At 38.0% G+C, this 15,085-nt stretch overlaps 1 protein-coding gene across 1 annotated transcript in view; it reads right to left on the bottom strand.

Moving 5' to 3' along the window:
- The window catches only part of nbas (NBAS subunit of NRZ tethering complex), a 198,510-nt gene that overhangs the window by 178,189 nt on the left and 5,236 nt on the right, over nucleotides 1-15,085 (bottom strand). Inside the window, exons 7-15 of the mRNA XM_066705652.1 lie at nucleotides 14,919-15,052; nucleotides 11,314-11,447; nucleotides 10,797-10,895; nucleotides 8,128-8,266; nucleotides 6,911-6,976; nucleotides 2,835-2,963; nucleotides 2,531-2,594; nucleotides 1,282-1,475; nucleotides 632-889 (exon numbers count right to left, since the gene is read on the bottom strand). Of these exons, the coding sequence (XP_066561749.1) occupies nucleotides 632-889; nucleotides 1,282-1,475; nucleotides 2,531-2,594; nucleotides 2,835-2,963; nucleotides 6,911-6,976; nucleotides 8,128-8,266; nucleotides 10,797-10,895; nucleotides 11,314-11,447; nucleotides 14,919-15,052 (1,217 nt within the window). The remainder of the gene's footprint in view (nucleotides 1-631; nucleotides 890-1,281; nucleotides 1,476-2,530; nucleotides 2,595-2,834; nucleotides 2,964-6,910; nucleotides 6,977-8,127; nucleotides 8,267-10,796; nucleotides 10,896-11,313; nucleotides 11,448-14,918; nucleotides 15,053-15,085) is intronic.

Here is a 15,085-nt window from a genome sequence, read left to right as displayed (position 1 = left end):
TATAAAATAATATATTTAATTTGGAGGCGTCATACAAAAGAAGATAGGGTCAGCTCAGATTAGTTCAAGGCTAACAAAGGTAGAAAAGGTCACTGACGAGTGTGATGCATTTTTATTTAATATATTAATACAATAAATAACTAAAATAATAATGATCAGTACTGAGATGCAAACCCATTGCTACATACTACGGATTTTACAGTGCATTATACAGCAATCACAGGTGTGATTATAGATGGTTATAACATCCACCACCAAGACCTTCTACACTGTGTGGAAAAATCCTGAAATACACTAATGAACACTGAATCAATTAGTTACCCAAGATAAGGTTTTAACTATGATTAAGCCTCAGCACTGAAAGATGAAAGCAATTTCCAATGTTCATAGCAACTATAAACCAATTTTATCCATTTGTCAGGCCATGTTAATGTATCATCATACAGCAGATAGATAATTACTGTAACTGCAGTATATTTGTTATTGACTGATTATGGTTGCTGGGATTATTGTAATTCAGAAAGACTATCTAAATATTTTTGTTTAAATAACATTTATTTTTAAGTGTAATATAAAAAACTCTGAATAAGACTATAATAATATTGTCGTGTTTTATCATTAGAAAACATACCTTTCTCTGGTACAGCTCTTCTGGCGTAGTTGATCTCAGGCTCACCAAACGATAATTCTTGGTTATGGTTCGAGGACGTTTACGTGGGGGTGCAAATCGCTCCATCTCTGTCACATAATACAGGCCCTGCTTCACATAACCAAAATAGCGGGCCTTGGCAGAAGACTCGTCATCTGAATCAGAGTCCTCATCACCCTCCTCTTCCTCCGTCTGGCTGCTTTCCAAACGAGGCCTTTTCTGAGCCAGCTTGATCTCACACTAAACCAAGGGTTACAAAGGACACTTGTCTCAAAAGAAAGTTGCTTTCTAACATACATGTAGGAAGATGATACTACAAGATGAAGATGAAAGAAGACAGTACAAAATACATTATGAAGTATTATCTGTTCTTTGCACAAATGTTCTAAAAATGTACTTACATGAGAGAGGAGATACTTAAACAGACCTTTCACTGTCAAAGATGTATAATTTAAAGGTCCCATAAGACAACAGATGAATATCAGAGGATTACTGAATCTACTTCAGATTTCACAAAACAAGATTTCTGGTAAACCATAAAAGCTAAAGGGTTCACATGAATACTAACTAACAATGTCTACTTCCAAGGCAACACAATGCAGTACAAATACAAGAACAGAAAACCCAGTCACCTCAAGACTGAGGAAGCCTCCGTCGTGCGCGGCCGTCACCTGTGGCGAAGGCTCAAACCACTCGCATGACTTGCCCAGGAGGTTCTTCAGGGTTTTAATAGAAGACACGGTCAGGGAGCCAGAGCATCGCGCAAGGATGACTGCACTCTCAGCCCACCAGTTCACATCCACCAGAGGGAAATAGTACTCCTTGTCTAAAAGCCAACAAAGCACCGATTCAGCATTGGAGGAAACGTCAAGAGATTCAATACAATTCCTTCAATTTAGATGTTTTGGTATTGAAGATTTCTCAAGCAATTAAATGGAAAGAAAAAAGAAAAAAAAAAAAAAAAAAAACTTCCACAAAACAAAAACAAACACTTGACTCTCAACCCAAGAACAGTTATTAACTTCTCGAGGAAGGTAATTTACATTGCAGTTCCCCCAGAGCAGTGCATCTTCCGGGGGGAGAGGGCAAAGGATGCCTGAGGCTAGATTATGAAAGCAAATATATGTGGTGTGAAAACAACAAGGAGACATCCCAACTCCTGTCACAGTTTTCAATCTACCTTTAACAGCAGAATACCTGAAATTAATAGAAATGCATAATGCATATTTGATCTAATGCTCGGGGGAGTATTATTACAAGACCATTTCCTAACACATAGCTATTAATACAGTATAATACAGCATAATACCTATTGGGATTCCTGATTAGAGATGAAAGAACCCAACTTTAGTAGTCATACCCACACTGTTCTGTTCTGTGGCTGAAATATTACAGGAATTAAATCTGGTCTTTTTCTTGTCCCATGCACCGAAGTATGTTTTTTTCGCCTAAAGTAATGTCTATCTTTCCCAGACAAAAGAGAAAACATTGGGATGATGATGAGAAATTACACTCAATGAAACACCCGTACCAAAGATCATAGTCAGTAACAATCCTAACATCCCCTTGGTCTAAACTGGGCTACTGACAGTCTTCCATTTCCACTCCTCTAAGATTCTCTTAAAACAATGCGTTTGCAGTAAAGGGATGCACATGCTTTCAGGTTAATTTCTGAACCCAATAATTAATATTTGTAAAAACATCTTATTTCCATAGAATCTATAATTTAAGTTAGCCAACTGCAGATTTGCCTTATAGATTTCTATGGCTCAAGTGGTGCATTAACATTCATGTGGGAGGACACATCTAGTGGGGGAGACAGGGACTCAAAGTCTGAAGTATATATTGCAGTTATGAATCTAAGTTTGTCATTTACCATACCTTTTATTTTTTTTCTTTTCTCAAGTGAATTTTTCCATTCTGGGTTGATCTCATCAAATCCAGGCTGTGAGAGAAAAAAAATAAAATGCTACTAATACAAAATATGCCCTTTGGATAAAGCAGTGTACAGTGGTAACATTAAGTAAACAATAATACACCATGTGTACTTATTAGAGTCGCTGATGTAAATGGCACAGAAAAAGCAAAAATGAAATTCAAGTCACTAATTCTTGACTATGCAGTAATGTCAACAGTCAGACCAGTCAAAGAGTATAAAAAGCAAGGGTGTCCCAATTGTACATACCTGAGAGTCCTGGCTCCATACAGCACTTTGTCTAAAAGAAGGGATTTCCCAAAAAGTTAGCTGTCCTGAGAAATGTATTGCTGCCAAAAGGATCCCATCAGGAGACAGACTCATCTTGAAAATACCATCCTGCAACAATGATTATAAAACACAACATGATAATTTTCACAAAACAACACCCATCACAACACAGCATTATTCACCGTACCATTGATAGTTTCACATCATCTTCTATGGGTATGTTGCAGTATACAAGTAAATAACAATATATTCCTGTTCATAGATGTATATACAGTGAGGGAAAAAAATATTTGATCCCCTGCTGATTTTGTACGTTTGCCCACTGACAAAGAAATGATCAGTCTACAATTTTAATGGTAGGTGTATTCTAACAGTGAGAGACAGAATAACAGCAACAAAATCCAGAAAAACGCATTTCAAAAAAGTTATACATTGATTTGCATGTTAATGAGGGAAATAAGTATTTGACCCCTTCGACTTAGTACTTGGTGGCAAAACCCTTGTTGGCAATCACAGAGGTCAGACATTTCTTGTAGTTGGCCACCAGGTTTGCACTCAGGAGGGATTTTGTCCCACTCCTCTTTGCAGATCCTCTCCAAGTCATTAAGGTTTCGAGGCTGACGTTTGGCAACTCGAACCTTCAGCTCCCTCCACAGATTTTCTATGGGATTAAGGTCTGGAGACTGGCTAGGCCACTCCAGGACCTTAATGTGCTTCTTCTTTAGCCACTCCTTTGTTGCCTTGGCTGTGTGTTTTGGGTCATTGTCATGCTGGAATACCCATCCACGACCCATTTTCAATGCCATGGCTGAGGGAAGGAGGTTCTCACCCAAGATTTGACGGTACATGGCCCCGTCCATCGTCCCTTTGATGCGGTGCAGTTGACCTGTCCCCTTAGCAGAAAAACACCCCCAAAGCATAATGTTTCCACCTCCATGTTTGACGGTGGGGATGGTGTTCTTGGGGTCATTCCTCCTTCCTCCAAACACGGCGAGTTGAGTTGATGCCAAAGAGCTTGATTTTGGTCTCATCTGACCACAACACTTTCACCCAGTTCTCCTCTGAATCATTCAGATGTTCATTGGCAAACTTCAGACGGGCCTGTACATGTGCTTTCTTGAGCAGGGGGACCTTGCGGGCGCTGCAGGATTTCAGTCCTTCACGGCGTAGTGTGTTACCAATTGTTTTCTTGGTGACTATGGTCCCAGCTGCCAGCTGATCATTAACAAGATCCTCCCATGTAGTTCTGGGCTGATTCCTCACCGTTCTCATGATCATTGAAACTCCACGAGGTGAGATCTTGCATGGAGCCCCAGACCAAGCTGCTTGGCGATGGTCTTGTAGCCCATTCCAGCCTTGTGTAGGTCTACAATCTTGTCCCTGACATCCTTGGACAGCTCTTTGGTCTTGGCCATGGTGGAGAGTTTGGAATGTGATAGAAGCAATCAATCAGTGGACAGGTGTCTTTTACACAGGTAACGAGCTGAGATTAGGAGCACTCTCTTAAAGGGAGTGCTCCTAATCTCAGCTCGTTACCTGTATAAAAGACACCTGGGAGCCAGAAATCTTGCTGATTGATAGGGGATCAAATACTTATTTCGCTCATTAACATGCAAATCAATTTATAACTTTTTTGAAATGCGTTTTTCAGGATTTTTTGGTTGTTATTCTGTCTCTCACTGTTAAAATACACCAACCATTAAAATTATAGACTGATCATTTCTTTGTCAGTGGGCAAACGTACAAAATCAGCAGGGGATCAAATACTTTATTCCCTCACTGTATACTGATAGTATAGAGCAGGGGTTCCCAAAGTATGGCCCTTGAGGATGTTTGGTGGAGCCTCCCAAAGCCAACCTTCAGCCACCCCTTTCTTTACTATATTTTTACAGTTTCTGAACATTTTCTGTTACAAATTGCATATGTAATTTGGGGGAAAATAATAAAACAACAATTAAAGTTCATAAAAAGGTATGAATTGGGACATTTTGTTTTCACTGGTGTTTAATTTTCTACTACGCACCCCCCCATCCCATACAACCTCCGGAAATTGGCCTTCCATCACCAGACATTGGGAACACCTGGTATAGAGTATAACTCCTTATGAATATTAAATGCAACTGACAAAATATTTCTTGCATTTCAGTCCTGACATATTAAAAAATGTCCCTACCTGCTAAAATCACAGTTGCACAATCTAGTCATTTTGGCTCACATCTTTAGTAATTAATTGGTGCAGATTTGTATCTATTCAGATTAAATCATGTCTCAAGGCTATGGCAAGCTAAATTATCATTTAGAGATATCTGTAAATCATTTAAAGATATCTGTAAATCATTTAAAGATATCTGCAAATAATTCCAGATATCTTCAAATAATTCCAGATATCTTCAAATCATTTCAAGATATCTCATTTAAAAGTACATTTAGAGATCTCTCTAAATGATTTGCAGATATCTCTAAATGATTTGCAGATATCTGCAAATCATTTAGAGATATCTTTAAAAAGCACCTTATTTAGGTATCTCTAAATCATTTGCAGATCTCTCTAAATCATGTATAGATATCTTTAAATGATTTAGAGATATCTTTAAATGATAAGTTGGCTTGCCATACAAGGCATACAGTTTACCCAAATGGTACAATACTTGCAATGAGGTTGACAGGAGAATGAAAGAGGAGATTGCACACAGCATACTTTTATATGCCATAATCTTTGTCATGCTTGTATTACAATATTTGCAAACTTCACAATCACACCAAACATATACTTAAACTACACCTAAACAATGATAAAACAACAGTATTAAACCTGTTTTTTTTTTCTATTCTTTAAACATTTTCTATTTTCTGTTCTGTTTCTGAATTCCTACTGAACTCTTCTTTAATTGTTTAATTTAACTATATATCTGTCATTCTCATTTGAAATTAATTGTCATTGATATGCATAATGCTATTCTTACTGTTGGCTATTTGGTCACTTTGTTTTGTCATCATTTCTATTTTTTCCTCTCTAAAGGTCACAACATAAGTGGTTGCTATTAAGTAAAGGCAATATACACTTGTATTCATCTCAAGTGCTACCAAAGCTGATGACTTACAAAGTCTTTTCAGAAATCTTTTCATACATAACCCCACACACCATAAATACAACAACGAATTGGACTCAATGAGAACAGCTGTCAACAGCACACATAACTTATGCTTGCAGAGAAGAATAATCCTTAACTCTGAAAAACTGTGATATACTAAGACATTAAAGGAGTGCTTTTATTGCCTTTGCCCATAGCACAGTGGAAACAGCATAAAAATGTATAGAAAAAACATAGCAGTTGCCATAGATGCAAGAACAGAACAACCCAAATCCTTCAAATTGCCATTTCAGTGTTTCAATACAGGCAGTCAAACCATTCTAAGAATTTCATGCCCGAGTCTCTATTTTCACAAAGGATTTCCTTTTTGAGATGAAGAGTTTTAAAACTGTTTAATCCTTCCTCAACACACAACTCCACCATTCCTTTGACCTGAATTCATGGTTTAGTGATGTTTTAGGGTTTCATCATCTGAATAACGTTGCAAGTCTCCCCATCAAACCAGCTTCCCAGCGAGATTTGATGTGGAAAACAAACAAGCAGCTATCCGATTGCTGCTGAGAAACTGATCAGCTTTTGACCTTTGAATAAGCAGCCGTTTCATTCTCTTTTAGTTGGTTTCCTCTGTTGTGAATCTGCTAAGGAAACCAAATCCAGGGCCTCTGTTTGCATGCAAGGCAGAGCACCCAGTCATATACTAAAATTCCATTAACTGTTCTGTTTATGTATCAATATAAAAAACATAAATAAATAAATAAATAAATAAATAAATAAATAAATGCATACACACACAAAAAGTAATAACTTACCTTTGAAAACTGCAAAAAACAATCCTTTGCATTGCTAAAGATTAACCTTGAAGTCACTCTGAAGTTATTTTTTTCACATAGATTTTTACACGTATTCCTGTCTTAATGTATTAAACAAAATCAATGTTATTGCAGATGATCTGTATTAAGTTACCTGCTCATTCCTTTGCCTTGTAAACAATCTCCAGTTAATCATTCTTAAGAATCCTCTTCGTTGTGTCTGTTAAATAGAAGTAAAGTAATGGAGACATTAGTGTTTGAAAAAAAATATATATATATATATATTTTTTTTTTTTCGAGCGAGTGAATGAAACTGAGTAATTAACAGGATATTCTGCTGAAATTAATATTTACTCCACATCTTCCATGTCTAAAAGCTCAAATCCAGTCAGAAACATCACAATCCATGTTTATGAAGTATATATAAATAAACATAAATATACTGTGATGCCGTGCTGGGTGGCACAGTGAGAGACCACCCTAGGGCAGGTGAATTAACGAGGGACCACCCGACCTGCTGTTCCCTCTGTGATTGGCTCTCACCTTAATAAAACAGAAGCGACAGACTTCCTGTGGTGGAGAGGCAGGAGGAGAGACTGAGTGTGAGCAAGCGAGCAAGTGAGAGAGCGAGAGAGGATATAACAGAAGATTGGTTGACGGTACTGGGTTTTGAATTTGAACTTGGACTTGGACTTGAATTGGATTACGATTCGGACTGTCTGAGTGTGTTTGTTGTGTTCGTGTTTGGATTAGTTACCTGTGTTTAGTTTAGTCTTGAGAGGAGCAAGAGTTTTGTTTATGGTCTGTCTGTATATTTACTTGGATCACTCGCACACTGTAGATCAATAAAAGCATGTCTTTTGCACCCTAACCCTGCCTTAGTGTTTTCTAAAACCTGCCTTCAGAGCCTGGACGCCGTGTCCAACCCCGCATGACGTCACTATATATGACAACTTGACAATTTTCCATATCTGTGGATCTGGATCCGATCCGATTAATAGTACATTTACCTATCCTGCATTTTCACTAGTAAAATGGAGGCCCAGCATGATCTATACTATAACTAGAACAAGTCTTAAATCAATCAATTGAAATACAACACAAGGCATAGATTCATACAGGCAATCCACAGACTAAGAGAAACAGGTTTCACTTTATTTACACAAATCTGGTAGATGCCAAATGCAACTCTTCTATCAACATAAATTGTATGGGAAGTGACTACATATATATGTAAATACAGTTTTGCAATATTAGGAATGTATCATCTATCAAAATGCTGATTATTTGCTCCAAAATGTTAAAGATCCTCCAGTTGTCTACCTCAAATGTAAAACTGAGGAGATACATGAATTATTCAACAGTACTTACATAACCCACATCATCCTCATAGCTGGTGACTTGTTTATAATAAGGGGAGCCCGACAGAGCTCTCCAGGCTGTGAGACCACATCGAGTTGCCTTCGATGCTTCATTATCACTGGCTTCACAGCCTCCAACCAGCAGCAACCTGTGCAATTCAAGTTTCAACGTCATTAAGAATAGAACAACAACACAAAAAAAACACAAAAAAACACACTTTGTGCAGCTTACAACCTTAGCCATAGGAACAGACCACATGCCTCTCACGGCTCTGAAAAAGTGTTTTAAATGACAAGCATGAGACATGGGCCATCTCTGAAAAGTACTTGAATATTATAAAGGGTGTGCAGCTTTGGAGAATCAGAATAAAGGACAGTTTGGTTTTCATATTCAACTTTAATCATGGACATGCTGTGTGACCCTGAGGCAAGATCCATTATCAGCGTTATGACCGAATCCAATTGAGTGTTGCATATGGGTAACTTGGAATTAGAAATTACAAGAGCAACCTTTGCTACCCAGGGCACAACATTTCCAAACAAAGAAAGGTACATTTCCATAAATTCAAAATAAAGAACCCTGCAAGTATAATTAACACAAAAAGCACAGCAAGCATCAGTCTCAAATGCATGTAATTAAGGGACCTTTATACAATATAAATGCACTACAGAGGTGGTGGTAGCATCCATTAAAAAAATACTTAGGCAATTAGGGCCCAATTATGCAGTGTGATGTATTTGCTGAGGATATTACGCAGCCTGAGCTCCATTTAAAAAGCAAGAGGTGTCAAGAATGGGAAAGATATGCCATTTTTACATTCTGTTGGCAGCATGACGTTTAAGAAATGGCATGGCAATAAAAAATACTATAGAGTTCTTACAGTGCCACTAGACTAGATATGGAAGATTTTTTAAATTATTTTTTACTTATACATAAACACACTGTTAATGTGTGCTTAATACAATTATATTCAATGGTGTGAAAGGAAGCTCTTCTTACAACAAGCTTATCGGCAGAATGTTACAATACTTGGGAAGAACCTGATTCATGGAGAAGAATTTGATTTTGTATGTACAGCTCTGGAAAAAATTAAGAGACCACTGCAATTTTTTCTTAAATCAGCATCTCTACATGTATGGCAGCCATTCCATTCCATTAATATTTTTAGCTGGAATTTGGGAGAAATGTTGTCAGTATTTTATAGAATAAAACAAAAATGTTAATTTTACCCAAACACATACCTATACATAGTAAAACCAGAGAAACTGATCATTTTGCAGTGGTCTCTTAATTTTTTCCTGAGCTGTATATATGTCATTTTATAATTCTATTTCTACTTATTTTCTTTAAAACATAAAAGTAAGCTCTGGGGAGGTAATTGCAGACAGGAATATGCGAGATAGTTATTTTTATCAAAGGATGTTAGAAAACACATGCCAGAAGGTAAAGTTGGCTCTGTGTGATCAAACAATCAGTTTCAAAACAAAGACAACAACAACACAACTAAGAGGACAAAATAAGTCTCAGCGCAGGAACTCTTCCAGTTGTATTGTCCTTTCAGTGGTACCAGCAACTATTGCAATTGCAAGTTAAACATAAAAAGAACAAGTAAACTTGTATTTGCTAAAAACAAAGACATTTTGCTACAGAAGTCACAGTGCAGTTTCTGAAGGAAATTTCTTCCAGTTCTGTTTGTATATAAGTGGTAACAGAGATTATTGCAATTGGAAGGTAAAGATAAAAAGAACACAAAAAAAATACATTTTACTACATGTTGAGCCAAGATTAAAAAAGAAAAAATCTTCAAAACTGTAAACTGATTTTTAATATAAAATTTTAAATTCTGATGAACTGCACATGAATTAGAACTGTGTTAAGTCGATTTACATGGCTGTAAAATAACAGTAAATACTGCTCCCTAGAGGAGATTCTATGTAAGTGCAGCTTTTGGACCCACAGAATTTTTTTGCCTGGAGGCAGTAGGTACTTTTCAGACTGTGAGTCTCTTTTTCCATGTCTACTGCTCTCATGCTACTTTAAAAAGAACAACAACAACTTTGGAATAAACTATTGTGTGTATTATTCAACAGTTTACACCCCTGTAAATTAAAAAAGGAAGATGTGAACATAATTCTCGTTAGATGCAACCTACTCACAGGATTATTAACATAAAATAGCATTAGAAAGACAATCGTCTATTGCCAATAAATAAGATTGAAAGAAAAAGATGAGCAGAATGTTTAATGGAAGCACACTGCCATTTTGTCTTTTACACATCCATCTCAGAATTAATAATGCTTTAAATCTGTACAGTGCAGCACAAACTCAATGAAGCAGCATAATGGGAATGCTGTTGGGAAGGATAAGGAGTCTGACTGAGAAAATGATTTGTATGATGAGCAGACAAGATTAAATTAAAACAAAGTGCTGCATCCTACCCAGCCTAACTTGGACTTCCAAGTACGGGACACTATTTAAGACAATTCTGCACATTGATGTAGAAATGCAAAGGCCTAACGAGCATACCAGGCTACATTGGTCAAACATTAAAAATGTAACTTAAATAAAAGGGGATACAAAACAGGAAATGAAAATGATAGAAAATTGCATTCAATCATTATCTGTTTGCAGTAGAAGATTGCAGTAGTACATAATGTCAATGAAGTATGTATATTTACCTATGTCCAGGATGGTATATTGCTGTTGTAATTCCATGAGAATAATGTGTACCAAAGTTGAAAGTATGGTTTTCCTGGTAACTCTGATTTGTTCCAACACTGAAAATAACATTACAAAAAGGCAATACTGCATTAATTCTAAGACATTGTGAAGACATTGTAATGTTTGGATCAATAAGCAGAAATTCGAACTTAGTCTTAACATTTTAACATTTTGGGTGGTGCTCTAGCTGAGATAAATGATCAACTGTAATATTGTAATAGTGCCAGGGACTCTTTCTTTTGAGATACCTGACTAAATAAAATGACTCCTCCATGATCTAAAAAATAAAAAAACATTTCAAACAGGTGTACTGGAGTCTGTGAAGCCTTACTTCATCCGCATAACAAAAAACGAATCTCACTTGCAAACACAAACAAAGGAACAAACAAAAAAATCTATGGAAAGTAATTCCAACTTCTTTCCTTAAGAAAAATGAAATCTCACAATGACAGTTTCACAAAGTTTTGCATTTACCTGACAAGGTAACTTTTAAGGTGTCCTCGATAATTAATGACTAGCAACTCTGCTGACCACTGGGCACTGGCGGTGTACTCCAGAAAAATGAGGCCTGCCACGGCGTAGCTGAAGTCGCCTGGAAAAGTGGCCGCCTACGGGAGAAAGGAAAATCAACATTCTCAAGGGTGAGTAAATTACAGTTATGTGATGCCGTGCACAGTCTGAGGTTTTATAAGGTGGATTAATGCTCGGTGGGAGCAGAGGGATGACGCCTATGAAGGCAGCCTCTAAATACAGTCTATGCATGGGCAACAGTGCAAAGTGAAATTTCTCTCAGGAGAATGGGAACCCAATAACTCAGGAGGCCACAGGCGTAAATAAGTTATGCTGAGCCCCCGCAGAATGGCTGCTAGGGAAAAGCCTTTCTGCACCTTCAATATGAAATTGATTGTGTGTATGAATCCATCTTGTTCCTTTTGTGGACTTTTTAATTCATTTTATGCAGCATGCATACATTACTACCTAGCATCTGTGTTCCCTTAACTATTGCTGCAGTACTGGAGCCTGCTAGAGAGAATTCAGAATTATACATTTGTGTATGTTATTTGTAATTGGAAAACTGTCATCTTTACAAATGTGAAATTGTAATGCAAAAGAGGTGCATAATTTAGGGTTTGTGTAAAAACACAACAGCTCTGAACACAGAAGAATACAACAGAACAGTTCAGCTGTCGAGCTGATGAAAGTAAATAGGTTGTAGAAAGGTGATTTATTCAAGGACTAGCAGGAATTCTGTTCCAGGTGGAGCCAGTTAGGTGTGAATTGGAGGCAGGTAGACAAAAGCTACTTAAAGCAGCTGTTGAGAAAGAGCTGCGATGTTTCTCGATGACAGAAAGTTAAGCAATTGATTAGGGAACAGGTACCAAGAGACAGAAAAAAATTCAACATTTAGAAGCATGTGGCCACTACATTGGCAGGTTTGCAGAATGATTGCCTTCCTGGATGAACTCGTCCAAGAAGATTTAATTTGTGAACGTTGTCAGCATGTTGAAATCCTAGAGATCAAGGTCCGTGATCTTAAGGCTCAGCTTGTTGATCTGCGTTGTATTAGTGATATAGAAGAATTAGTCAATCAGCCCATGAGAGAGACTGTGTGCACGTCAAAACCTAGGACAGTTGAGACCTTAGAGCAGGACAGCGTAGAGTTGGGTTACAGTAGGTCGAAACCGCACAACCCTTAGAGACATCCCAAGAGCTAGAAATGCCCAACAGGTTCCAGCTGCTGGACACCGAGTTGAACCATGGTGCCCACTCCCCCCAAGAAGAGGGAGATAGTTATAGTAGGAGATTCAATCCTTAGAGGTGTAGATCACACAGTGTGTTCTATTGCTAAGAAAACCTGCATGGTATCGTGCCTGCCTGGTGCTCAGGTTGCAGATCTCCCTAAACTAGTAGACGGGCTACTGGACAAAGCCGGGGGGAATCCACTGGTCATGGTCCACATTGGAACCAATGACATAGGAAAATGTAGGCAGAGGTTCTGCAAGACAAATGTAAAGAGTTAGGAAAGAAACTAAAGAGCAGAAACTCTACGGTGGTTTTCTCAAAAATACTTCCAGCACCACGTGCCAGGCCAGGGAGACAGGCAGAGATTAGAAAGTTTAACACGTGGTTGAAAGCTTGGTGTAGGGAAGAGGGTTTTAGATTCATGTAGCTTTGGTCTTTCTTCTGGGATAGATGGGACCTGTACAAACCGGACGGTCTACATCTAAACAGAAGGGGGGCTAGTGCATTGGGAGAGCATATGTGCAGTGAAATTGAGAATCATTTAAACTAGGGACCGGGGGGGGCAGGGAGCTCTGACAATGGGAGATGTTCCACTAAGGAAAGAAAACAAAGGGAAACTGCTAGTAGGAAAGTCCTGAAAGGTTTGTACCTCAATGCCAGGAGTATAAGGAACAAGATGTTAGACCTAGAAGCTACAGTGCTGGCATGTGACTATGATGTTGTAGGAGCGACAGAGACATGGCTTACAAAAAATGATGGGGATGAATACAAGTTGAAAGGATGCACACGATTTAGGAAGGACAGGCAAAATCGAAGAGGTGGTGGGGTAGCATTATACGTCAAAAATGACATTGAGGCAGAAGAACTCAAATTAGATCCTAGTAACAAAACAGAACAATTTTGGGTTAAAATTTTGAACAAAAGAACTGGAGGATTAGCGGTAGGAGTGTGTTACAGACAACCCAACTCAATTCAGAAAGATGTTGCATTGTACAGTGTAATCAGAACTGCATGTAGCAAGGATGTGGCTGTTATAATGGGGGATTTCAATTTCCCAAACATAGACAAGGAAAGCCCGGTTGGGATTACAGAAGCAGAAATAGAAATTGTTGAGATGGTAAATGACTGCTTTCTAACTCAATTTGTCAGGGAAGCAACCAGGGAGAGCACATGCATTGACTTGATCTTTTCAGGTGACCAAGATAAAGTCAGAGGGACACTAGTTAGAGAACCATGGTTAGCTTCGAGACATTCTTTCAAAAAACAATGAACAAGTGCTAGATTAACGAACAAGATGTGGCAAATGTTCTAAATGAGTATTTCACAGAGGTTTTTACAAAAGAAAAGACAGGTAACATGCCACAGGTTAACAACCAGTCCAGTCAAACCCTAACCCAAACTCAGGATAAATGAGGAGGAGGTATTAAAGGGACAAGCAGAATTAAAAGCAAAAATCACCTGGGCCAGATGGTATATTTCCAACAGTACTTAAAGAAATGAGGGAAATTATTTATAGGCCGCTAACTCAAATATTCCAAATGACACTTAGAACAGGGGATGTGCCAACTGACTGGAAGACAGCAAATATCATACCAATCCACAAGAAAGGGGACAAAACTGAGCCAGGAAATTACAGACCAATCAGTCTCACCTGCATTACTTGTGAAATGTTGAAAAAAATGATTAGACAGAAAATAGAGGAGCATCTTAATGAAAACCATATTCTTGGAGGTAGTCAACATGGGTTTAGACGAGGCAGATCATGTCTTACTAATGTATTAGAAGTTTTTGAACATGCAATTGCAGCTGTAGATCACGTGAAAGCATATGATATGATATACTTAGAATTCCTAAAAGCTTTTGATAAGGTTCCACACCAAAGACTGATCCTCAAATTGGAAGCTGTAGGCATTCAGCATAATGTAAGTTACAGAGAGTTCCACAATCTGGAACAAAGTACCCTACGATGTGGTTGAAACTGAACATTTGCGAACATTTAAAAAAAGACTGGATAATATCCTTGGATCACTTAGTTATTAATGGACACCAAACGAGCAAGATGGGTTGAATGGCTAATGTAATGTAATATTCCCTAAACCGACGTTTCTTATTCCTTGTCCGTCTGCTCGTGAAATAACACATGTAGAGGTCAAGGGTTCTTGAATAACCTGTTAAAAATAATGTATTTAGCAGCCGAGATATCAGTCATAATCAAAGTCTACTGTACAGGTTCAGAAAGAGTCGATGTATACTTGTATGATATACTAATACAGAAGTGTTAACTCTTTTACAATAAAAGCAAATGTCATGCTTGAGATGGGAGATGGGCTTATTACCGGAGGAATGACAAAGAGTTCGCTCCCCATCAAGTCAAACACTCTCACTGTCCCAGTGCTTTCTGTGTATGCAAGTAATGTGCAATCATGGCTCCACACTACTCTCCTCCACTGTGGATTAGGGTCTTTAGGTACTGTGGAAACAAGCAAACACAAACAACAAAGAT

This window comes from Amia ocellicauda, chromosome 1 (assembly GCF_036373705.1).
Source record: "Amia ocellicauda isolate fAmiCal2 chromosome 1, fAmiCal2.hap1, whole genome shotgun sequence".
Taxonomy (NCBI): Eukaryota; Metazoa; Chordata; class Actinopteri; order Amiiformes; family Amiidae; genus Amia; species Amia ocellicauda.
This window is presented reverse-complemented; position numbering and strand designations above follow the sequence as displayed.